Below are 24,365 nucleotides of genomic sequence, written 5' to 3'. Positions count from 1 at the left end.
AATTTCTAGTCTCCTGTAAATGCACCTCTAAGTAGGACCAGTCACTTGAAAATGAAGCAGGTTTGTAAGCGTTTCCAGTATTTGGGCCATGACAGTGCCCAGCGGTGTCTTGCAAGCAAGAGTGGAGAATAAATCATCTGGTTGAATCTACAGGAGGAATGTGAGTCGACAGAATGAAAATAAATGCCCGGTGTGAAGCCTGGCCAGGACAGCTGACGGAGCCTCCTGGATTTTAAAGTAGTGCTGCAGGGTCCCTAATGGGCTGGGCTTTGGCTTTACACTTCAGATGAGAGGGAAGGAAATCAAACCATGTATTTTGTGCCAGAGGTGGATTTTGAAGCTGTAAATGAATTGGAGGGTGAGCGTGTCTCTGAGCTTTGACCCAAGCGATGTAACAAGAAGTTGGAATGATGTAAGATGTGGGAAAGAACGATGACGTGACCGGGGAAAAGGAACCTGTGGGAGAGTTGGCTCGATCGGAAGAGTTCCTTGGAATCCTATTGTTACCCTCTGAGCTCGAGTCACAATGAGAACGAGTAGCTGTGTCTTTATACAGCTTTAGTTTTAGCTGTTTGGTTTTGGGAGCATGGTCACTAACATGGGTGAAAACAAACATGTGGAGACATCAAGGCAGTGTGTTCCTTTGAATGAGGGTTGAACGATATCTGCAAGGTAAATTGGGGGAGATATGATGCAAGAGAAGTATAATAGCGAAGTAAGTGGAGCACATCTCGCCAGCCTCGATGTGTGTGTCTCAGTCAGTCTCACACTTGCACAAGCAACCAAATGCAGGCACATTCTGCTCCCTGCCTGTGGCACCTAATGTACAATAAAAGGTTTGACACCCTCTGGGTTCAAAGTAGGGGTTACGGATCTTATTGTTTATAGTTATAAAGCAAATCTACAAGAAGCATTAGTGTTATGCGCTGCTTCAACTCTGTTTTGAATTTCTTATGGTTCCCAATTGTCTCGGTGCTACTCAATGTAAGGAAAGAAAAATTATAAAAACAACAGTAATATAATTAAAAGCCATATTATTTTTCTTCAATCAGTTACTTTTGTTGAGAACCAGGGAGAACTGCAAGCCCACCATCAGTTATTTTGATGCTGTTAGAATTTGAGTGTGTGTTGGTCACTTGTAGCAGTGACAAGGTTGTGGGTAAAATTGTGTCGCTGTTCCAGTGAAAGCACCAGTAAGACTTCATGTATTTCAGGGATAAATTCTTAAGCTGAATGTGTAAATCTCAATCTTTTTTGCTCTCCGTTATCAACCTGTGGCTCGTTACACGCTATATTTGAAAAGCAGGAGAAATGGTAATTTCTTGTCTTTGTTGCTTCAGTGTTTCAGAGATAAAGATGGAGAAGGTGTTATCCAGCCTGATGAAGGATGATCGCTTCAAGGTGCACAGACCAGGAAGGAAGGTGAGTTGTTCTGCTGACTTGGTATTGCTCTGATTTTCATTTACCAGCTAAACATCATCAGTATTCCTCCCTTACCTTCTATCTTCACAATACGAGGGTGGGTATATCCATGATGTCAGGCAGTGCAAATAATGATAGCACTGCCTTATTTCACAATTGTCCAATCTTTACACCGTTGTCCCCAAAAAGCAGTAGCTTCCAACATCTCAGCAAATACTTTTGTAACAGACAGTAAAGGTTTCTGGCTGCAGAAGCTTTGGGTTTTTTTCCCCACGATATTTCTGTTCTCCTTGGCTTTTCTGCACTAAAATGCTGTTGGAGATCACAAAAGTTCTCTGAAGAAATGAGTAAAATGTATTTGGTGATGTGTTACATTAGGTTTTTTTATTATCTGTATTTACCTGGAGCTTAATACAAAGCTCACTGGGTTGACAGGCGTCTTTTCGATGGATTTCAGCAAGCTTTGGGTCTGCCTTCAAGTTGCTCATTCACAGAACTCAGTCATACGCAATCGATGTCACAGGCATCGTTTCTGCATTCTGGCAAATTAAATCCTCCAAGAACGCTCGTTTTGAATAGAAGTCAAGAATGCATCAAGCATGATGCAGCATGCTCTTTTTTTCCCCCTCTCTTGTTGCTGTTTTGCCTGCTCGTTCTTTCTGTTATACCGTGTATGAGCCTTCTCGTTTCCTGCGATGACTGTTAGGAGCTGTGGTGTTCTTGGTAAACACGCTTTTGAAAGGCGTTCAGTTCTCTTACGTGTCCTATATTTCACAGAAAGCCAGATCTGTGGCTCATCGGAGATACAGCTCTGTTTAAAGCGCTTTCCCACCACTGCACAGTTTTTCACTGAAATAACCCTGTAACGTCTACATTTTAAATGCCTAGAATTTCACCTCTTAACTCGTTCAACAAATACCTAAAAGTTTAGGTGTTACTTGTTAATGCAGAAATTATTTTAAATAGTTCTTATGTGTGTAAATACTTTCCTTTTCTCCCCAAGGTGCTTATAGGTGGGTAACTTTGCATTTCCTTTGGAGAGTTTTTCAGCAATTATATTTATACCAAAACTGCACTTTACATTTGTTGCTGGTGTGGGACAGAATATTATCTGTTCTGGACTTGAGGACAAGTGTTATTTCATGGGAAATGGGGAAAAAGATAATGTTTTTTTATAGGAGATGATCATTTGGCTTTTGAAAAGTGGCAGGAGAAAACGCCCACTGAATGTTACTGAACGTCAGAGCCCAGTGCTTGAGAAGGTTCAAAATCATTGATCCATTTTGAACATTCTCACCTAGACATCTCAGCACAGCTTGGGCACAGCAATGAAAAGCTAACAAGCCTGTTTGCTACCAGGACTGATCAAATTTCTAACACACTTTCGAATTGTAAAATACTCTGCGTAGCTAAGCACAGAATGCTCTAAACACTCTTTTGTTTTTCTCCCTTTCCTTCAAAAAATTTAGAAAACCAAACAAACAACATATTACTCATATTACACCCTGCCAGGTGCTGTATGTGAGTACACATGCAGCCAGAGCTGCTTCCTTTCACTTGCAGTCAAAGGTGGGAATGAATTCTCCTCTTCCTTTGGCCTTCAAAGCCAACAGGGTTTTGCTGGTGACTTCACTGGAGCTGAGATAGATCCACCCTGGCCATGGGATGGTCTGAATCTGCGGCAGGAGCTCGTAAATACAGAATAACCTATTTTTATGTGACTCAGAATCTGGAAGGATTGGGACTGAGAAGTAGAGTCTCTCTTTATGGAAAATAAACTATATCATTTAATGGGGATGAAATTACAGTAGTTCTGTCAATATCAAATAGACTTTTTCAGGAATTCCTTGAAAAATGTATTAAATGCAAGCGAGGCCTCATTCTGTTTGTTAGCGTTGTATTTTATTGCCATTAGAGGCTCGTAAGTGGTCTGCAGACCTTCCTCAGAAGCCGCAGGGATATATTTCCAAGTATTCAGGAGAGTTAATCTCTATTAAATCCTGTACGTTTGCCATAAAGATGGTACGATAAGCTGGGAGCGCGATGGGACGTAGCAGAGGTCAGAGAGAGATTGAGGACTCGTGAGGAGCTGGACCCAACCCGTTGGTGATGCTGCCATTCCAGAGGGAGTTAGTTTTGCTTATCAGCTCGCCATACATTGAGTAATGTATATATGATAGTTGTGCACACAGGAACCTCATTATAATGCTCTCCGGTTCTCATCGCCTCAACTCAAGTCCATTATAAGTACCACATTGGAGCATGTATTTTTTGGGCTTCGGTGTGCAGCTAGGGAGCAAGCTGAAGTGCCTGTAAAATGTATATTTTATATTTAGGTGTATAAAATATATATGTGGCTATGTCTGGGTGTGCGAATGTTCACCTGCCTACAAAGAGAATAAATTTGATCTTTCAACTTTTATGGAGGGGGGCAGGGGGACTCGGTGAGTTCTAGAGGAGGTGTATGGAGGTTAGTAAAAAGTTTTTATTAAGACAAAATCCTTCATTTTGTTTTGAAGTATAATGGAAGCAGGAGATGTTACAGCCTGGCTTTCTGCCTTTTTTTTTTCCCTTCCTTTTTTTTTTTTCCTTTTATTTTTTTCATCCTGTTTTAAGGAAGAACTTTGCTACCTCAGTCTAGTTTTATTGTGTTTCAATCCCTTCTGCCATTAACATATTCTCTTAATGAAATCAGAGGCTTTTGGGCCTTACGCCAACCTCTCAAACCTACAAGCTGCAGTCCTCATAATCAAGTTTCCTTCTGCTGAATGTCTTTTCCTGGTGTACTTGGCAATTGGAGAAGCCCCCCAGATGTCTTGAACTGGTTAAATGACATTGTAACCATGCTCATTTCTTCTTTGAGCTTATAAATATTGTTATTGATCACAGTCATTACACCATTTCTCAGGGATCTGCCAGAATTGGCTTTTACTCTGGGCAAACACAGTAGAAGTTCCCCTATCCTGCTATTTCTCCATAATGAAAAGAATGCTTCTTACTTAACAGATGAAACAGATTCATCAAGTTGGAGAGTAGATCAAGCAAACCTCTGGGGTATGTTTTTATCTTTTGGGTCTTGGAAAAATGTATAAGGTTCTAAATTAGTTGTCCTGTTAATCCCAACCAGGATAGGAGCAGGATGAAAGCTCACAGAGCACCCAGGTTGGCTCCCAGTGCACATCAGTAGTGCTGGTTTACTTGGTCTGCCCAGACACTCGCACAGTTTGCAGGTTTTATTCTCACAGTTTGGCTCTGAGTCAGTTTTAAATTTAGATTTTTTATTATTATTATTATTATTTTATTTTGGATGAACCTGGAAGGCAGGAATCAAACACAGATTTCTTGTTTTCATGCCCATTAGGGGGCAATTTCAAAATGAGATCTGTCTCAAGGGGCTGAAGAGGATAAAAGACAAGGTGGAGATGGGAGGAGGGGAGAAGCTGTTTTCCGAGTACATTATGTTTCCTGCCATTTGCTTTTTTTCCATTTACTTCTCTCGGACTGACCTCACACTTTAGAAATTATGCACCTAGTTTTTTATCCCTCATTTTTGTCTTACTTTTTTTTTTTCCTCTTTTTCCCCTAGCACCAGGAAGAAGAGATGCCTCATTTTGAAACCTAAAGGGGGGAATAAGAAAAGTCCTTTGTAATATATTGCCATATTATCACTAAATCCCCTGACAGTTGTGACACAGAAGCAAGTCACCTGTCACTTAAGCTTGAGGTCTCTTTAATTTTCTCCTGGAATTCGCACCAGGCTGTCTTTAATTTGAGGCCTTTATTGGAATTCTGAAACCTTTCTGCCGCCCCGGTGCTCAGATCTATTCTGAGTGCTGTTACAGAATGTATACAATAACCAACAGAGGGATTCAGAGGGGGCTGAAGCACTGTTTATTTAACACTCTGGAGGGATTTTCGTGCTTATTCGGTCCTGGCTACCCGGCTTTCAATATCGCTTTGACAACCGTTATGCCCTTCTCATTAATTTTAAACAGTTAAAACACAGGAAAAAGAGAAAAAGTTTTCATTATTAAAGTGCTTTACTTTTTAATAACAGAGGATTCTGTCCGCCAGGGGAAAGGGCAAACCTCACTAATTTCACATTCATATTAAAAAACGCTGGGAAGGTGACACTTTGTGCTGCCAGGAGGCTTAACAAAAGAAAAGTGATGGGGGCCAGGAGGAGCAGGTGGGGGGAGAAAGTTTTATGTTTCACGTCAATGGAAACTTGTTAGTCCCGGCGACGAGTGTCCACTTCGGGAGGGCGGCTCCACTTGTCGTTTATTAAACCTTTAGAGCGGCCCCTCGGCTGGAGACTGTCCCAGCTGATTAATAGGCGCATGTTGAGTCCAACTAAAAGGCGTCTGTGAAACAGGCTCTGCTGTGAGTTTCTTGAGGGCATTGGGAGACAGCAGAGACCTGAAATCTGGGAGACTCTTCTTGTAGCTGTAAAATACCCACCGTTGTGTTTGCTGGAGATGCAGAAGGGCGGTTAGTCCAGGTGGTGAGCGAGCAGGAGCTCTGGTTTCCACACGTTTGGAAGAATAACCCAGTGCCTGGAATCTCTGGGATCCCAGGTTCAAAAGATTACACTGTGCAGGGCATTTAGACTAAATTTGAGGTCTGTCTCTGGGCAGATCTGCTGTTAGGCAGTAGACAGGCAGATCTAGGTCAGCAGGATATGTTGTTTAGGGTGCCAGCAGCATTGTCCGGCTTCCACAGTGGCCAAGGCTGGCGGTGTTGGTGGGATTTGGTTCCCCTGGACCGGCAGCAGCGCAGAGGTGATGCTCGCACTGAGGGAAGGAGGGTTGTGCAGCATTAGTATGCAAATCTACCGGGCAGGAACAACAGGCTTGTTGCCTTGGCACAGGCAGAATGATGGAAGCTGGATGTTTGTTTTCATTCAGCTTTGGTCAGATGAGGGGGTTGACCAGGATCAAGTTACTGCCTTGGACCTGATGTTTTTGGATGCTGGTTCCTGTCTGAGTAGCTTTGGAGAACTGTGGTCCTTTCCTGGGACAGGCTGACATCTGTGGGTGCTTGGCTTTGCACTTTGCTGCCAACTTTCCATCAAAAATTCTCTTGTTTTCTGGTCCACATGCGCTTTCACTGCCTGGACGCTTTAGAGACGGCCCCTCTTCTCTCCCAGTAACAGCTTGCACTCAGGAATGTTTGCTTTCCATTTCCTGAACTGCATCCCACAGCCTGATCCTGGGAAAGCTTGGGCACGTGCAAAATTGCCCTTTTGGTCTAAGTAAGTTTCTTCTGTCATGCTTTTGGTGCAAGGCGCTCATCTTATTCTAGAGGAACCACATGACAGCAGTTACAGTGAACTAGGGCTTGTTGACAGTGAGAAAACTTCACGTAGACATCAATAGTGAGAAATTCATTTAGTTGGCTTTGTTCACAGGTGCACAATTTGGTCCGTTCTCTGGAAATTAGGGCTGAACATAGAGCTCCTGCCCCACGAGTGCCCAGAACAGGCCGGGTCTTTGGGGGAACTGCACAGGGCAACTTGCAGTGTAGAGACTGGGGGAGTTGTTCCAAATAACTCCAATGGAAATAAGTGGTGGGATCTGTCTGAATCTGACAGAAAAAAGCGAAGCAATGGAAAAAGATAGGTGATAGATGTTAGAAAACAAAAAATTAAAACTGATTTGCTCGCCTCACCGCAGAGCACTCACTGGCTGCTTTGACTTTAACATCTTTATCTGTGTCTTTTTTTCTCTAGTAATATTGAGAGGATTACCTTTGTTGGCCCCTGGGTGGTTACTGTGTGATTTTACTGTTATTAAATCTATTGTAAACTGCTTCATTATTCCTGACTCAAATTCTCTTTCCTCTAATCCTCCCACCGCCCGTGTAGAAATCCTGTGGCACGGACCCTCAGGAAGTCCGGGAACGGGCCACGGTCTTGCAGACGAAGTTTGAAAATCACGTTCACTCCAGCGAGGGGACTGTCCGATGGGCAAAGAAAGGTCAGTGTGCTTCTTCTCAGTTCATCCCACACGGGCTCATATCAGCTGCCAAGGTTTTCTTCTCAGGGAGAGCTTCAGGGAAAAGGCCTGGAAGAAACATTTTGGGGCCGTCAGGCTCTGTAGGGGGTTGAGATGAGCCCAGAAGGCTTTGCGATGATATTAAATGTTAATTTCTTGCATTCCCATATTACGTGCAAATGAGGTTTAATCTTGGCTTTCGACAGGGTTCACATCCAAGGGCTCTGACCCAATCGCATGAGTGAATAGATTATGTGTGTTATGCTGGGAAGGTCGTGGGTGATCTGCTTAACCACATCCTGGTCTAACACCCGTTAGGTGTTTCAGTTTACAACAGGGATGAATTTGAAGCTTATAAGACATGTTACCTTGGGAGCAACTTTGAACAGTCAGGGATCTTAAACTGAAGGTTGTTTTGTGGGATGGGAGAAAAATGAGAGAACAGCTACTCAGAAGGCAAGAAGAATCAAAACTGGGATGGATTTAAATAATAATTGTAGGTAGGTGCAGATCTGGGATTTGATCTCCCATCTTTGCCAAGCAGGATGCCCAGCAGTTGTCATTGAGCAGTCCAAGAAACTCTTCCCTTCTGCTTCTCAGTCCCAGTCAGGGTTGGATGGGAAGGGGTCCTGATGAGATGAATTTTAATGGTTGACATCACTTCTGTTTACCATTATATATATCTGCTGTATGCGTGTGTGTATAGGTGTGGTACAAGTGTACCGTATGTGCTAAACTACATAAATCACATACCAAGAGGTCCAGAACCGAATAGGGAAATTGGCCTTTGAGCTGTACAATGTTGTCATAGAAACTGGGTAAGGGAAGGCCGTTCTCAAGGTAGAAGTTCAGCACTAAAATTGTTTGGAATCGTGAGAAGCGATTGTTCGAGAAGTCAAAGGCCCTGGTTTTTTTTCTGGGTGTTGTACTAACTTGTTAGGTGATGATACAGCAGAACAATTAGAGCTCGTACTATAACTACCTGCTTACCTCAAATTATTCTGTGTGCTTTTAATGGTGCACGGCCGTATTGATGGGCGAGGTGTTTGAAATCCTACCGTTTCACTCTTAGCTCTTCTCCCTGCCGCTGTGTGTCACTGCACTGATTCTCACCTCCTCTGACAGCTGCAGTGCTGATTTTTTTCCTCAGGGTTTCGAAATACCGTTCCCCTACAGTGCCAGTGCCATGGCTACACTACTTTCTTGCACCATTTTCAGCTGTGCTGTGCTACTTGACTGCTGCAATTACTCTTATAGCTGCACTTGCAGTCCACAATCTCAAAGCTTGTGACTAATCTGATCAAATCCTTGATTCTGCATGGATGAGCTTCTTGTTGCTCCCCTGGGATTCTTTATGCCCCATGCGAACTTCTAACCTGGAATGACTGTGACGGGGAGAACGACGAGTGGTCACACGTGGAGACCTCTGTGGTTTGGCTCTGTATAGTGTATGTCACTGCACACACACACATACCCCAAACACACTTGTTGCTGGCCTCAGCACTAATAACTTCTTTAGCCACAGACAAGAAGTACAGAAAATATATCAGGAAATGCTAAAATGTTGTGCATCCCGTTTATCTCCTACAGGAGCACTCCACCTCTTTTTCCTACTCTGCTATCTACATATGCAAATTTTCCAGTGCTGAGTGGCTTCCATAAACCCCCTCTTCCTCCCCTCTGCGCCAAGCATCATGAATAATTAACATGGCAGCTGGCTTTTGCTTTCATGGCAGACAATCAATTGGAAACTGTGCCAGAGATGCATTTGTTTCTCTCTCTTTTTCTCTTTTTCCCCATTTTCTGACCTAGTCAATGTTAATAAGCAGTGTTTCGGCTGCAGCCTGCCTTCAAAAGGCAAGTGGCTCCCTGCCCGCTCCCTCCTTCTGCCTCTCGGTCCCGTGTTTTCCAAACGCAAATCAAATGGTTCAGTGAAGGTGCTGCCCTTCAAACTTGATGGACGGATGGAGGAGGAGGAGGAGGGGAGGGGTACGGCCGGGTCCTGCTACCCAAAGGCTGAATCTCATGGAGTGTGGAGCCTCTTTTGGGAGAGGGAAGACTCAGGTCCGAAGGGTTGCATGGTGACAGGTGCTCTGTTTCGGAGCCGTGGGGATGGACAGAGCTCAGGAGACTGATCCTTCGTGACATTGGGGTTATAGAAAGAGTAAGAACACAAACCCTGCTTTTCTCCTCTGTGTTTCCCTATTTTATAGCCAACAGTTGAGCATTTTGCCCCATCCTGTGTATCCTCAACACCCGCCTATGGACAGCAGAGTTCCCGGAGCCCTCTGCTGTGGCATGATGCTCCTATCCGTGGCGGTTTTGGTGCCTTTTCCCTCCCGTTCCCACACGCTGGGTACGCTGGCGAAACGCCGACACCGGTTTATCCAGCCGTGCGCTCGGGGGCCGGCGCTGGGAACTGGCTGCCAGCTGAGAGCACGGTGAACAGGTTATGTCACCTGTCTCGCTTTCATATCTCATTACCCTCTTGTCCCCTGTTTAAAAAAACAACAAAACAACCTATCTAACCTCCATCATATGGAGCTCTCCTTTTTTTTTTTCCTTTGACTTTTCACACTTGCAAAAAGTGGGGCTGTACAAGTGCAAAGGACCAGTCTAAATCCACTCTCTTACATGAGTACAAGCCTGAATCCCACCCTAGGCCAATCTACGTTGCCTTAGACTCATGTTGGTGTGACAAAAACCATAGCAGCTCGGGTAGTTTGCTCCTGTGGCATTAAGATGAGGTACCTTTTATGTGAATTATGGCCTGACCAGTGCTGTTACCAGTCTTTTTGAGTTGTTTTTTTGTAAGCTCTGTCTCTTTGATCACAAAACTATTAAAAAAAAAAAGGAAGCTTTTAATATCAGGCCACTGTAATCGCACGTAAAAGCCAGAAAACATGACTCTAGCAACACTGAGAGTCTAAAGACCTGGTCGTACAGATTTAAAAAAGAATCACATCCACAAAGGTCTTCATTTCAGTCTCCCGGGTGCTGTAATGAACGTTATCAGCTCTGAGCTCCTCACAGGTGAGAGCTGCACGAGCTGAGGTTTCGACCTGCTGGTCTGGCTGGGCTGTCAGTTCAGCTTTGGGTCCGTGTCTTGCAGCTCTCCCTGGTTTTTCATGCTCCAGCTGAAGCCTGAGTCCTGCAGTTTTCTGTCGGGCTTTGGGAAGAGAGCGGCTTTTGACACTTTGATTGTCTGACTCTGATCCGGGGAGTTAGTACCAGCAGCCGTTCCTGGCTAAGGAACTGTGGTCTGAGCGCTCAGCCTTCATCAGAACAGGGTCTTTAGTATCAACCATTTCAAATGCAGCAAAAAATACAGCTGGATTGGCTCCAATGGGACCAGATTTGGAGTGGGAGCAAGTTCGTATTCTTCCTTTTGAGGAGTTACACCTTCTTATGGCAGGTGAATTCAACAATAACTTGTTGAAAAAGAAAGCAGCAGAATAGGGGGGTTGAGAGCATTTGCGCTGGTTTGTAAGCCCTCAGAGGGGTGGCCTTCAGATGAGACACCAAGATGAGGTATTTGGAATTTAGCATTCTCTTTTTTGGGAGAACACAGGTCTCTTGACGTTCAGATGCCTGTAAAAGAGTAACACTGTGAAATTGGGAAGAAGGTGCAAAAAAACCTCAATCTTTTCTTCTCATCGATTGGGAAAAGGAGTTCGCTTTGCTCAGTAAACAGAGCTTTGATGGATTCCCTGGGTCCTTCCAGGAGCTGATCTGCTAAAATGACATTTTTATTACTGTTCATAAACTCCAATCTCCGGCTGCTGCCAAGAGATTAGACATAAGCTGTGGGCAAACTTGCTGGTCCGGTGGCTCAACAGGCAAGGGCAGGAGAGGTGAGAGTTTCGAGCTCGCTGCTGCCAGGGGCTGGGGGAGAGGAAGATGCAGGTGGTGGTTGGAGTCAGGGCTGGGGGAACACGGGAGGTTCAGTGAGCAGAGGATTGAAGAGAGGCATTTTCTGAGCTGTAGAGTTTCTTTACGAAAAGTCCCTCTGTTCCCCATAGCAGAGAGGACAGCCTGGGTGGAGTTAACGTTCCGGGTGGGTGGAGGAGCAGTGGTAGCGTTCGTATTAGTGGATGATCGTCTTTAGAGCAATGAGCCCTGAGGGAAGGGCATTACAGGAATATAAAGACGTGAAGGGAAATTTGCACGCAATTCTATTATTTTTCCCTGTTGAGAAGGTGAGCTCTGTTCTCAGTGAGATGATGAGTCAGGAAATCCATCTGGCTCTCAGATATTTATAAGGGACTAGCTAGTAACTGGTGAAAAATGCATGGGCTACTGGGACCGTAATATCAGAGGAGTCTTCCTGTGCCATCTCCATGCTTCTCTTCCCCTGTCTTCATCCCTGTATCTCTGTTCCCTCTCCCCTACCATTTGATGTCAATGACTCTTCTTGTGAGCTGTGCTCCAAACATCACCCTTTCTGGCAGAAGGGGCATCCTTGCAAGAGGCAAACCTTTGTTTCGGTTCCTGATGCTTCTCCACCTCCTGCCTTCTCCTTTTGGGATTGTACTAGTCCTGAATAACCTTCACAGATTTTAACATACCAACCTTTTCTACCAGCTGCTGACCAGAAGGTGTCCCAAAGGACAAGACCAACGTCCTTTCAGCTGGAACAGCTGAATCTTTAAGTATATATATATAAATGCAGTAGCAGACAGAATTCATTGTTTTTTCCTTTCCCCCTCAGCACTGCAGTCTTTCCTTTGTGCCTACACCACCTATCCCAGGAACCTCAAGCACATCTTCCACATCAAATCTCTCCACCTGGGTCATGTTGCCAAGAGCTTTGGCCTGAGGGACGCCCCCCAGAACCTGACTGCTCTTCCCACTGCAGGCTCCAAGAAGAAAACCAAAGGAAGACCAAAAAGGTAGGCTAACTTGATACACCTGCACCAAAGAATCCCACATATGACAGGCTGTGGTGTGCTTTACTCCTCAAGGTGGTTGTGCTTGCTCCAGGAATCATAGAAGGTTTGGGCTGGGAGGGACCTTTGGAGACCATCTAGTCCAAGGCTCATGCTGTGGGCAGGTCGTGTGTGATTGTTCCTGAGAGACTAAATCACATTGAGCCATGGCTTAGGTCGCATTGCTTTCTGAGCTTTTGTTTCATTCCCCTTTTTCTAATGGCTTTGGAGAGCCTAAAAATTAGATTTATTAAACCAGCTTGGTTGAACATTCGAGTTATTCAAATTATTCAAAGGAGGAAAATCTTTCTTCTTTTATCAGTATCCGTTGTGACTCTTCCTGTGTAATTGCTGCTGCAAACTCCGTTAGCCATGCAATTAAAGCACTAATCACATAATTGTTCCTGGGCTGGTGACATCTCTTGCACATGTACATATCTTGGGGGAAAAAAAAAAAATAAAGCAAGGGGAAGGGACTTTAAAAGAAAAAGTTGGAGAGCGCATTGTCCTGCCTTGAGAAGCCACCAGGGACGGGCCACCGATCTGCCTCCTGCTTCAGCTGACCCTCACCAGCAGATGGGCAACAGGATGGGAATGCCCCTGTGAGCAGGGGATTTAACGGAGCTTTATTTCAGGAAGAATAGCCTGATTAGCCGATAAAGAGCATGTAAGATGGTATGGGGTGGGCTTTGATGTCTTGCTGGCCCAGCGGGGTGTCGAGCTATGACTGACAGTAGCATGTCACAGGATTACTTGGCCTGCAACAATGCCTCTCTCTGTTCCTATGATGTTGCTACTCTGTTAGAGCTACTTTTTCCCTTGTTATGAACCTCTTCTAGATGGAGTTCCTCCTCCCCAAGTCTTCATCCCATTATAGTACAGACAAGCTCAAGATACAGTAGGTAGTTTATGCACAGGACGCGTGGGGCTGGGGGATGTGGAGGTGTTGGAACAAATGGTCTGAGAGTGATTCGAAAGCTCATTTGCACGTGGATCATATAATTGCAGCTCAGGGAAAGTGGGCAGACTTTGCACAAGTTCGTCACGGCTCGAGCTCCAGATTTCAAATCCGGGAGCATCTGGAAAGTTAAGACCCTGCAGAAATAGCCAAAGTTGTGACGTGCAACAATTGTTCTTGGCTGTGAAACTTGTTTCTAATCAACTTTCTCTCTGTGTGCTTAAAAAAATAAAAAGAGAGAGAGATGATGTATTAGTATTTATAGGATAGTTTAGAGAAAGTGAATATAGATTCAAATTTGGTCTCCATCAAGATAATGCTGTTAACTTACAGAAAATTGCTTTTGATTTCGCACTGACAAAGCAAAAAGCAGAATTTAGCCTGCTGCTTAGAAGACAAATGGGTTTTAATTGTGAAATGCAAGTCTTGAAATTATAACATTATAGTCACAGAGCAATCTTTTAAATTATAATTCTCACATGATACTATGAGTGTTGGTCGTCCGATACTTGTTTTTAATCAGTCTGCTCACTAAAGCCTCATCTCTCAGCACCTGCCCAGAGAATAAAGCAGCAGCAGTCCAGGTTCAGAGTGGGGTAAAGATATTAAATCATTATTAAATCATCATTAAATGTTTCCTTAAGAGAACAAAGACTTCTCGTTTCTTTTGAAGTCTCCTTTGTGCTCAGCGCCTCCTTGGAGAGCCCTGCTTGGGGAAGGTGAGACCCAAAACGGAGCAGCCAGGTGTGGGATGGTTCCGTCCTGAAATGTGGAAACAACCTTCTCCTAAATGCACATATAAAACTTTGAGGTATTTTTTAAACCTATTTGTGCAAACCAACTGTCCCCTTAACCATAGTGGTTCTTGCAAAACCCGCTCCAAAGATGGAAAAATAATTACTCGTGATTTTTTTGGAAAGTTGAAATGCTGTACTTAGGTAAGAGACGAGCACATGAACCAGATACTCTATATTAAGTTACAATACCTCAGCTTAGTAAGTGCCTGGGCTCGTGCTTTTGCTGAAGGGGAGATGCAAGGAAGCCGATCTCACTTCCATTGAGGGATTAACCGTCTTTCCTTCACTGCAGAGAAGCAGCGTGTACGGGAAGTAGCCGACATGCCAGAAAGACGTGTCTTCTGACTCTTTCACAATGTAGATGCCAAAGGCCTGTTGCCATTCCACCAAGCATCCCTGTGCTGCTCAGTTCTTTTGCATTTTGGATCAGTGGGTTTTATGGCATTCTCTGGCAACTGAATGTCTCTTTTCTCCTTTTGAACTTTGGAAGACTGGTGTATGTTCCCAAAGAGTTTCACTGTAATGAGGAGTTGCAACCTAATTTGCCTTGTTTGTGAATTCAAGCCATTATTGAAGAAAGAGAGAAACCTTTAGGTTCGAGTCTGTGGAACACATGGCTACAGGATATCTCTGGTACCAGAAATGCTCAGAAAGATTGAATTTATATATCAGTATCAAGTATATTCATAGTTGCTAAAGTATGTGCAAAAAGTGAGTATAAAAATTAAGGTGAAAATCCTCTCATGCTTCAGAGTTCAAGTCCAACCCTTAACTAAAATGGGATCAATAAAAGGTGTCCAGGGTGCTTCTATTTGAAGGCATTGATTGACATCATTATTACACTGCCACTGCTCTGAATATGGATATCATCATGCCCTTAAGGTTTTGGCTACGAGATGATTGTGCTAATGCATTCTTCAGCATTTAGGGGTCAGATAGAATTAGACTCCTGCTGGGGAATACACCTTGTAACTGTGTGTCCTCGTTTGTATGGGGCAGCAGTCTCCTTTGGGTGAACACAAGAAGCCTTTTACCTTCTACCTTAGATCCTTGAGTCCACGTTTGAAAGTCTTGGCATTGACAGCTTTAGAAATACTAACGCTCCTATTGAGAGCGCTAGCGAATCGAGGCTGCAGCTGGATCTCCCTGCACAGCAATTGTCTAATCATTAGAAGCAGTTTCCCTGCCAGTTTTTTGCGTGCCATTTACAGCTTTCCTAATATCACTTAATTAGTCAAAATGCAAGTTTGGAATTCTGCCCACTAGGAATTTCACTTGGTTTGGGCGATCTGCTCTAGAAAGCCAGACTGGAGCTCAGGTGAGAGCAGGGATTCATGCACTTCAATGCCCTTCGTCGCTGTCCTGTTCCACCACAGCACAGAGCCTTTGCTCCGGCTGTGGGCAAGCACAGGGCTTCTCATGGAGCTGGAAAGCCTCTGTGCTGTTTGGTGCGCACCAAAAAAATGATCAGCTCTCTCTAATTGAAATATATTCCTCCCTTTAAGAGCCTGACAGAAGCAGGAATCCTGTGGGGAGGCTCCCAGCCCCCCAGTGGTGCTTTCGTCCTTTCTCCGTAGGGTGGAGGCCAAGGGATGGTGGTGAAAATGACGCTGTGGGGTTTTGTCTCTTCCTGTGTAGCTGAAATACAGTTGACTTCAGCAGGTGTAAGGTGGGCTTTGCTCTTTAGTGTGTCTTGGCATGAAGACTGCTCTGACTGTATCGGAACAGCACTTGATGCTCAGACCGGGTAATAATTTTCCTTGATCTTCTCAAGCTGGTGTCCACATCAGCTGATAACAGAGTACCTTGGCCATCTGTTGACTTGTCGAGAGCAGTGTAGGATTGCTGATGAATTTCTTGCCCCAACTCTGTATAAAACAACACGAAAACCAACCCAAACAGGGTTGCATTGGCTGCAGATGGTTCATCCAACACTATAAGTAGAAAAAGCAGGTGTTGCAGCAGCCTTGGCCCAGAGGTAACCCAGCTCTGCTGCTGGCACCACTTCAAAGAGCTGTTGGAGATGCTGTCAGGCAGATTGATAGCGCGGTCCATGTTGAAATGTTTTCTGATAAATGAAACAGCCTACTCCTGTCTCCTCCAAAAACACCCCATGAGTTCTGGGGTTGTGCATCAGAACTTTCTGCTCCTTCTTCCTCAGCTGGAGCAATTTGGGAGCCTTTGGCTGCTGCAGATGCTGCGATTTGGGTAGAGGTCACTGCACTTGCTGCACTGCATTGCACCAGCATTTCACGCAGCTCAAGACAAAGGAACAGACAGCAGTGCCAGCCAAGTTGAAGGAGATATTTCTAAGAACGAACTCACTCACCGTTTAGGTAAAAAGACTAGCAGAGGCATCTTCGAGACATCAAATTATGTCCAAGAAGCCATGCATGTGTAGGTACCACAGCTCTGCTGGCTCCTCTGGCTACTTCCCAATCCCCATGGAAGCCCTGGTACCCTGTATCTAGTGTAAGAGAGCTGTAGTTCAGTGGTGCTTCTGCCTGACAGCCAAACGTGACAGCACTCAGCTGCACAGGAACCCAGAGAAGTCAAATAGCCCCTGTTCTGGGACAGGTTCTTCCTAACTCACATGTTGCAACTGTTTCATTTTCTGAGTTATGACTTCTCTGTTCCTGTCTCCTTTTCCCCCAGCCAATAAACGTGCCTATTTTCTCATCGGGTTGAATGTTTCTTTCTCCTTTAAGCCCTGCTCAAACCTTGGCACTGTAGCACGTTGGGATGGGTCAGTCCTTAGTGAATCCTTTTTCCCCTGCAAGTTCCCCTTAGCTGCACTGGTTTGTAGTTCCGCACCTAAATACTCACTGTTGTGTTTGGAGGGAGGGATTTCAGGGGCTGGGGATTGTTGCCCGTTATCAACTTGATGTGTTCTCATTAGGGCTCAATGTAGCACAATATCTAGACTTGAGATCACAGAAAAAGATGCTGACAATCCATGCGTTTTTCTAGTGATGGGAACATGGGTTCTGCCTGTGTTGGAAATGCGTCTTACATTTACAGATTTTCTGTGAAGCATTTTGCCGTAGTATCCAGTATCACCACACAGTTCCCTTAAATTAACATCACACCAGCCCTCCCAACAGGGAAAATGCAGTTGTCCTGGGTTATGGTGTGTGAGAATGGACACAAAGGCCAAAGAGATTAAATACCTTGCCCAAAGATGCTCAGAGATTGAGTATCAAGGTGTCTCTCTGTTCTGGTTTGTCTCATAACATTGGTGACAAAGGTGCCCCGTGGTTATCTGGACTGCGCTGGCAGAGCCCCAGAGACTCTCACCAGTTGAGCAGAGAGGGGAATTTACAGGTTTACAACAAGAATCAGGATCCGGACAGGGCTCCCGACCTGGTGCGCTTTTCCTCCCGCCTGTGGCTCTTCCATCTCGTGGTTAAATGGGGCCTTGGCAGCAGCTGTTCTTCTCTCAGCCATCAGCACAGGTTCCACAGCACAGCCCCATTGATTTGTTTTTGTGGCCCTAGTTAAAGGGGAAAATGTCCCTTTTCGCTGCATCCTTGCTTCCCTGTGTACAGCTGATCACCACAGCAGGGGGTATTGATTTACTAATTGGGCAATGATTTCACCTGATTGATAATAAAGCGTTGGACAACCTCCCTGCTGAGCTGAAATTCAGCCCGACAGCTACTGGTGGATTACTTGTCCTTTTGCAGTAGATAGTTCCCTGTTGTTAAGTAAACTGATCTGTTGCTTGGTAACCCTTGAATTACTGTAGTAAATGCTTGGAGACACAACGAAAGTGTCAAATAGAAACTTTTATCAAGTGATGGAGGGGGCTGAGTGGAGGGTACAGCTGCACTATGAAGTTTTTGGAGTAGAGCTGGGCTGGTTGAGCACACCTTGTTTGACTGGTCTTTATTATGGAGCAGATACCAGTACCCTGTTGTGCCCAGGACCAGGAGAACATGGTAGGGAATGATGGGTCTTGCACCAAAGAGATCGCAGTTTAAACAAGGGAGGGTGACGGCAGCAGTGAGGATGACATTTCCCCAAGGTCACAGAGCAGGACAGTGGTAGAACTTGCAGTGAAAAGATGCTGAGTGGGTTTTTATATTTATAGCTGGCAGTTCAGGGCTGCAGGGAGATCCGTGTTGGAGTTTCATGGCCGGGCAGAACGCAGCTACCTCTGCAAAAGCCGGTCCCTGGAGAGGGGGCTGGAAGGTGCGTGTGATGTCTGCAGGACACTGCAAGAAAAAGAGAGTCTGTTGGGTTTAGACTCCTGATGTGGGGTTTTCTTGCTTGTTTGTTTGGGTTTTTTGTGTTTTTAAGCTCTGGATTCGAGCTCTGTTTATAAAATGTTTCCATTGTTCAATGTCTTAAGGCTGATAGGTCTTTTTATTATTATAATAATTTTCAAACTGCTGTGTCACCTAATTCATCAGCCTTCAGCGCACAACCTTCCCTCCTTCTCCCCGCCACCCCTGCAAGAGCATTTGTACAGAACAAAGGCTTGCTTTTAAAAACGCCATGATATTTTGCCACCTTTGTGAAAACCTGTCACAACAATATCTAATTTTGCATGAGACAGAATTTCAAATCAAGCTTCAAGAAAAGGAAGCTGTTCTTCTGCTAATGCGCAAATGTCACTTTCCACAGCTGTAAAAGAAGTAACCCACCTAGCAGCGTTTCAGAGAGAAGGAAATCTAATTCTGAATTCCTCTTCTCTTCCCTCTGCCCAGGTCTGACCTTCTCAAGAAGACCCACAGAAAACACCGCCTTGCTGAGATCCTGCGATCTGAATATTCCAGTGGGATGGACACTGGTGTATCCAAGGTCAAGAGGAAGAGAAAACAGAGGAAACCTGGCAGCCAGCAGATTCCAACATAAGCCGGGTCCTTCCAGTCATTGGCTGCAAAACCTGCTCGAGCACCTCAGCCGGGGGCCGGGGTGACCTGCCAAATCAACTGAGGAGTGTTGCAATTTATCAGGCAAATATGGGAGGGATCCTGGGGATCTTGGCCTCCTCCCCCTCATTCCATAGGTCCAAATGGAATAGAATCCAGGCGTTTCCTGTTGCACTGCTGCAAGTGAATGTGGCTTCTTGAAGATGCACCGTGTTTCTGAGGTGGTTTTTGCAAGAAAAATAAAAAAGGTTAAATATGTTTTTCAAAAAAACTTGATGTCTGTGTGTAACATAAACACAGGAGATGTGTTTCTGTTTAAAAGGCCTGCAGAACCACTCCCCAATCGGTTTGCTTGCTTATTTTTAACCAGATGAATAGTCAGGACAGAGGAGGGGTTGGTTCTAGGAGCACGTTCTAGAGGAGTGGGGTGGCCCCCCTTCCCCCTGTCATTATACAGGGGGACACTTCTGCTCCTGTTTTGGGTGACACACCCACATTGCTGTCACCTCCTCTCCTGTCCTTTGTGCAAGCCCTGCCTTTGGACACTGATCGTTAGCCAGATGTTGCCACCTGTAAGGAGTCTCCCTGATCCTGGAACATGCGGGAGGACTGTGGAGAGCTGTGCCGTGGAATAACACACGGTCCCTTTGGGGCAGAGCTCACGGGCACAAAACTCCCTGTTGAAACTCCTGAGTTTGGGAACAAACGTTGTCACAGTGGAATCCAGCAATCTCCAAACTTCTCCTTGCCTGCAGCGTATTGTCATACTTAATTATCTAACGCAGAGTGTGTATGAAATGTCTCACCTCTCCCAACATTGAAGCCTTTGCAGACTCTTGCTGACACTTGCCATAGTAACCCCGGCTTTTGGGGCCCTCCCTGCTTGTCTGGGCCTTTTCTGAGTCTGTCCCAAGCTAATTTCACTTCTTGCTTTTCCCATTTGCCTTTTTTCATGTTTATCGTCGCAGAATGGGGATGCAGTGTGGCCCCAGCTGTGCCCAGCTAAGGAGGAGCAGTCCACCCCGACCCACGCACATCGTTTAATGCAGGACCAGAAAGTGTTCAAATCCAGGGATGCAAAGGGAGTATAACCAAACGAAAACAATACTCACTTTGTGAATACAGAATTGAGGACACCCGCTTTGGGCTGTAGTGAGTCATACTAAGGGCTGTAGGAGGGGAGCAATCAGCCCAAAAGTATTTAATTTCTGAAGTGAATGTAACTTCTGAGAGCCAAAATTATTATTTCCTCCCAAGCAGGTACGAAATGTGCTGATTTTACTGCGATACTTTTTTGAACGCTAAAGATGTTCAAAAGGCTCCAGTAAAAAAAAATAACCTTGTTTTTGCAGAGAGAATGAAGTTCCTAATGTTTATTAGATAAAGATAAAATAACAACAAAGCTTGGTTTTGTTATGAGCACTGTTTGAAAGAGCAATTGGGTTTAAGGCAAATGTCAACTTAAACTGAAAAGAAACCCCTGAGGATGAAAATGACTCAGAGAGAGTGATGCAGAGTGTAAATTTGGGAAGAACTGATCTTGCTCATGAGGGGAAAATATATGACCTTCTCCTGGCTGACTGTCATGTATGAATTAATAGGGGCTATTGGCAAATTCATAATAATAGGAAAAAAAGCCAACAGCACCTTGGTCAGAGAGAGCTCATTGCCATCTGAATTAACTGGCCATGTAGGGTTACAAATGGTTATGATGGATAATGTTATTTAAAAATATATAGAGAGAGAATGGCTTTTTCTTTCAGCTTCACCATCTTTTAGCAAATAGCTGTGGATTACTTGTGTGATTAGGGAAAGCGAGAGGAGGAGATTGTTAAACAAGGAAGTGTTAATTGCCATACACCTGAAGCTATGCCGAGTTTACTCCTAATGAACTTGAAGGCCAATGTGTGAAATGCGGTTGGATTGTAGCTGGGTCAGCAGGAACCAGTTTCTGCCCTTATTTGTGCTCTCTGAGCTCTAGGTGGGCCCTGAGCTGGTGTTAACCTGCATCACTCAATTCAAGGAGAACCCGATAGGTTTGGGTTTGGAGCTGCTCGTGAATGTGTCCCCTTCTGCTCTGAGGTATGTGGTGTGTGTTTTGGGGCTTATGGCTGGGGGGAGCTGCCTGTGCCACTCCTCGGGGTGGGGAAATCAGCTCTTGGCAGCGTTTGGTGGAACTGCAGCTTCGTTTGGCTGCACTGGGATTTGCTTCGGTCAGGTTTGCTTTCTCGTCTGTATTGTGGTGAATGGCAGGGGCCTTGCTGCCCTGCAGCTTGAAGTTTCTGTGATTGCTGTGGACATAATGGCACTATGGAACTTTTGTATAAAGCTGCCTGTGAGTGAGACTTGAGCTCAGTTTGATTTGCCTTCCCTGCTGCTCCTCTGCTCCTTCTCTCAGCCTCAAGTCCTGTTCTCTGCCAGGAGATGCTCTTGTGCCTTTTTTCTCATCTGACTCTGTGTCTTTTGCCAGTAAGAGGAGCCCACGTCCTCCACTCTGCAGCTGGGACATCCCGAGTTAAACCTTCGAGACTTTGGGATGGGAAAAAGCAAAGATGTCATCTTGGTGCAAGGGTCACACCTGGGTTCGGTGTCTTGGTCAAACACAAGGTGCCTCGGTGCTGGTATCTGCCACTGAGAAGCACCTATAGAATAGAAAGCAACAGAACTTCCCTGTTTACAGTGATTTATTTTCTCTGTAAGTCTGGGGAGAGGACAGGAAAAGGCACCAATTGTTCGGGCTTTCCATTCTGGCATAATTTTGGTGTTCAGATGAAACCGTAAAATATCTCAGCTAGAAACCATTCTGCTGATTTCGTTGAATTTGTGTGTTGGCATGTTCAGAGGAGCAGCTTTTGTTCTTTGTCTGTTCCCAGGGTGGTGGTCCTGGTTAAAGCTGTGCTGGGAGGGGAGGTAGGTGGCCCTCAAGCTGGGTAAAAGCCCAGAAGGGCTTTGAGAGCCAGAGCTGTGTTTGGTCCTGGCAAACCCACCGCACCAACTGGGTTGTGTCTTGGATCTGACAGAAACCAGCCTGTCTGTTAGAGTCTCTGTGCCCTGGAAGAAACTGGTGGAGCAGAACTGGTGCGATGTTCTAAAGGTTTCTGCAGTGGGACCGCTGGTCTGGGGCTACTGGAGGTGCAGGACCAGCACCGGTGGGTTCTGCTGGTGGACACACAGGCTGGAGCTGAGGCTGGTCCTTCAGCAGCTTCTGATGCTGCTGAGATCCTGCCACACAAGATGCTGTTCATGTGGCCAGCATGGTGCTCTCTGACGAGAGACAACAGTGCGTGGTGTCTTCCCTAAACTGATTTATTTTGAAGCTTGAGGTCTCCCTGGAGGACCTGTTCTCTTTCCTTCCCAGCCAGACCTGGCACGGCCATTCCCCCTTCCCAGAATGGAGGTTTCCTTGGGGCTCTGCCCCACTGTTTTTTATCATCCTTGTAACACAAACTGGACCCTGTCACTGTGTTATGGCGCTGGCTCAGACCCATTCTTACAGAGGAGTTTCCAGCTTCTTCCAGATGTGAAATGGCAAATTTAAATATTGCAATTACAAACGTGTAACGAAGCCTTGTACTTCATTAATGTAAGAGGAAGATTCTGCTATGGCTACAAGGACAATTAAATATTAGAGAATGTCTTTGATTCACATTCCTGCTGTGTAAATGGGAGGAAGGTTGCTGTATGCTCCTTGCCTTTGCGCTCAGAAAATGAAAAGCACACCCACTGCAAGTTGTCCTTTGATAGATTTTTAATATGATTTTAAAGAGTTTTGTTTGGCCTCATTCTTATTCAATGAGATTAATTTAAAGCACTTATCCCCTGGGTTTAAGTCAATCCATGTAGGATTTGGGACGGGGGTTTGTTGCCCAGGGAGGGGGGTTGTTTGCAGGCCCCTCTGAAAGACTCCTTTCCCACTTCATTAACCCCGAGCTGAGAGCGACCCCCCTTCCTCCTCCTCCTCCTCTTCGCCCCAGCCGAGGCCCGGGGATTTACCAAACTCCCCCATTCACATGCAAAGGAACAGCCCCGTCCACAAAGGCCGGGGGCTCTCTCCTCCAGGCGTGGCTGTGCATTTGGCCGAGCCGACAATAACCCTCCCGGCGGGGCTCGGGGGTGCCGGGGCAAAGCACCCGGGGCCGGGCGGGACGGGGGCAGCGGGCTGGGACCGGAGCCGGGGATCTTTGGGGCCGGTGGGTGCGGTGCGGGGGGGGCTCGGCAGACAGCCGGACCGGGGGGAGCGGGGAGGACCGGGCGGGCTGAGCCCGCAGCCCATCTGTCGGCTCCCCGAGCCGGCGGAGCCGCTGCCCGGCTGTCCCGGGGACCAGCTGCCGGGCTCGCTGGCCGCAGCCAGATGAGCGACACTTTTAAAGGGTGGAAACAATCCATTTTCCAAAGCGATCATTTAAAGCACTTAGGCAATTATACACTTAAGATTAGCGTTAATAATTCACCAGCGCCGCAGTTATCGCCGCGCCGGGCAGCACCGTCCCGGTGTCCCCCTTTCCCCACCGCCCCCAGCCCCACGGCGGAGGGACCAGTCCCACATGCCGGCACTGGGGCCGGGCCTGGTGGGCGAGCAAAGCCCGGGAGAGCGGGGGGGCTCCCTGCGATGGGAGGTGGGAAAACTCCTCTCTGCTTGTCGCTCTCCCCCGGCGGCGGCGGATCCGCCAGAGCAAACAAGCAGGAGGGGAAGAAAGGGCCGGCGGAGGCGAAACCCGTTTGTTTGTAAAGAAGTTTTATTTCCACATTTAAAAAAGGGGGGAGCGGGAGCGGTGCCCCGAACCCCCCTCCGCTCTCCTTGGCCGGGCCGGCCCCGGGATACAGACTGACAAGAATCACTTACACAAATACGCCCTCAGGGTTCACAAATAAATAATTCATATACATTTTGCGCACCGTATTTACATTTCGCCGCTTTTTGTGGTTTGGTTTGGTTTGGTTTTAGTTACGGACGTCCCAAAGTCTCCCAAAGTGGCGGGCGGGGGCCGGCGGGCCGGGCCCCCCCATAACTCTTCTCGGCGGCGGGGCCGGTGCCTTGCGGTCGGGGTGCCGGAGAAGGGGCTCCCCGGATCCGTTCGTAGCTCGGTCCCCGCGGCAGTTCCTGGGGAAGGGGCGGAGAGGCAAACCCGCCCCCGGTGCAGCCGGCCCTGCCCCTGCTCCCGGCGCCGTCCCAGGCCGGGGAGAACCGCAGCGGCTCCGTTGCCCTTCGGGGGCACAAGGGGGTAAGGCGGCGAGTACCCCGCGGCCGGGGGGTGGGCAGCTCTGCCGGTTCTCCGTCCTGCCAAACCCTCGCTTCTTGTATTCTTTATATATCTATATATATTAAAAAACGAGGGGGGAAGTTCTCATATATGTATATATATTTGGGGATGAACGGGAGTCTGTAG

General features: G+C 46.3%; 1 protein-coding gene across 2 annotated transcripts in view; it reads left to right on the top strand.

Moving 5' to 3' along the window:
- Positions 1 to 19,249, top strand: part of DDX31 (DEAD-box helicase 31) — a 42,653-nt gene extending 23,404 nt beyond the window's left edge. The window contains exons 17-20 of one of the 2 annotated variants that reach the window (XM_080355832.1): positions 1,341 to 1,422; positions 7,289 to 7,400; positions 12,130 to 12,310; positions 18,814 to 19,249. In XM_080355832.1, the coding sequence (XP_080211958.1) occupies positions 1,341 to 1,422; positions 7,289 to 7,400; positions 12,130 to 12,310; positions 18,814 to 18,961 (523 nt within the window). In that variant the 3' untranslated portion in view covers positions 18,962 to 19,249. Of the gene's footprint in view, positions 1 to 1,340; positions 1,423 to 7,288; positions 7,401 to 12,129; positions 12,311 to 12,668; positions 12,909 to 18,813 lie in introns of those variants that run through there. The other variant, XM_080355833.1, reaches the window with a different exon arrangement.
- Positions 19,250 to 24,365: the final 5,116 nt, after the last annotated feature.

Source organism: Nesoenas mayeri (genome assembly GCF_963082525.1).
Source record: "Nesoenas mayeri genome assembly, chromosome: 18".
NCBI classification, from domain to species: Eukaryota; Metazoa; Chordata; class Aves; order Columbiformes; family Columbidae; genus Nesoenas; species Nesoenas mayeri.
Note: the sequence above shows the minus strand (reverse complement) of the source record. Positions and strands in the feature narration are given on the sequence as shown.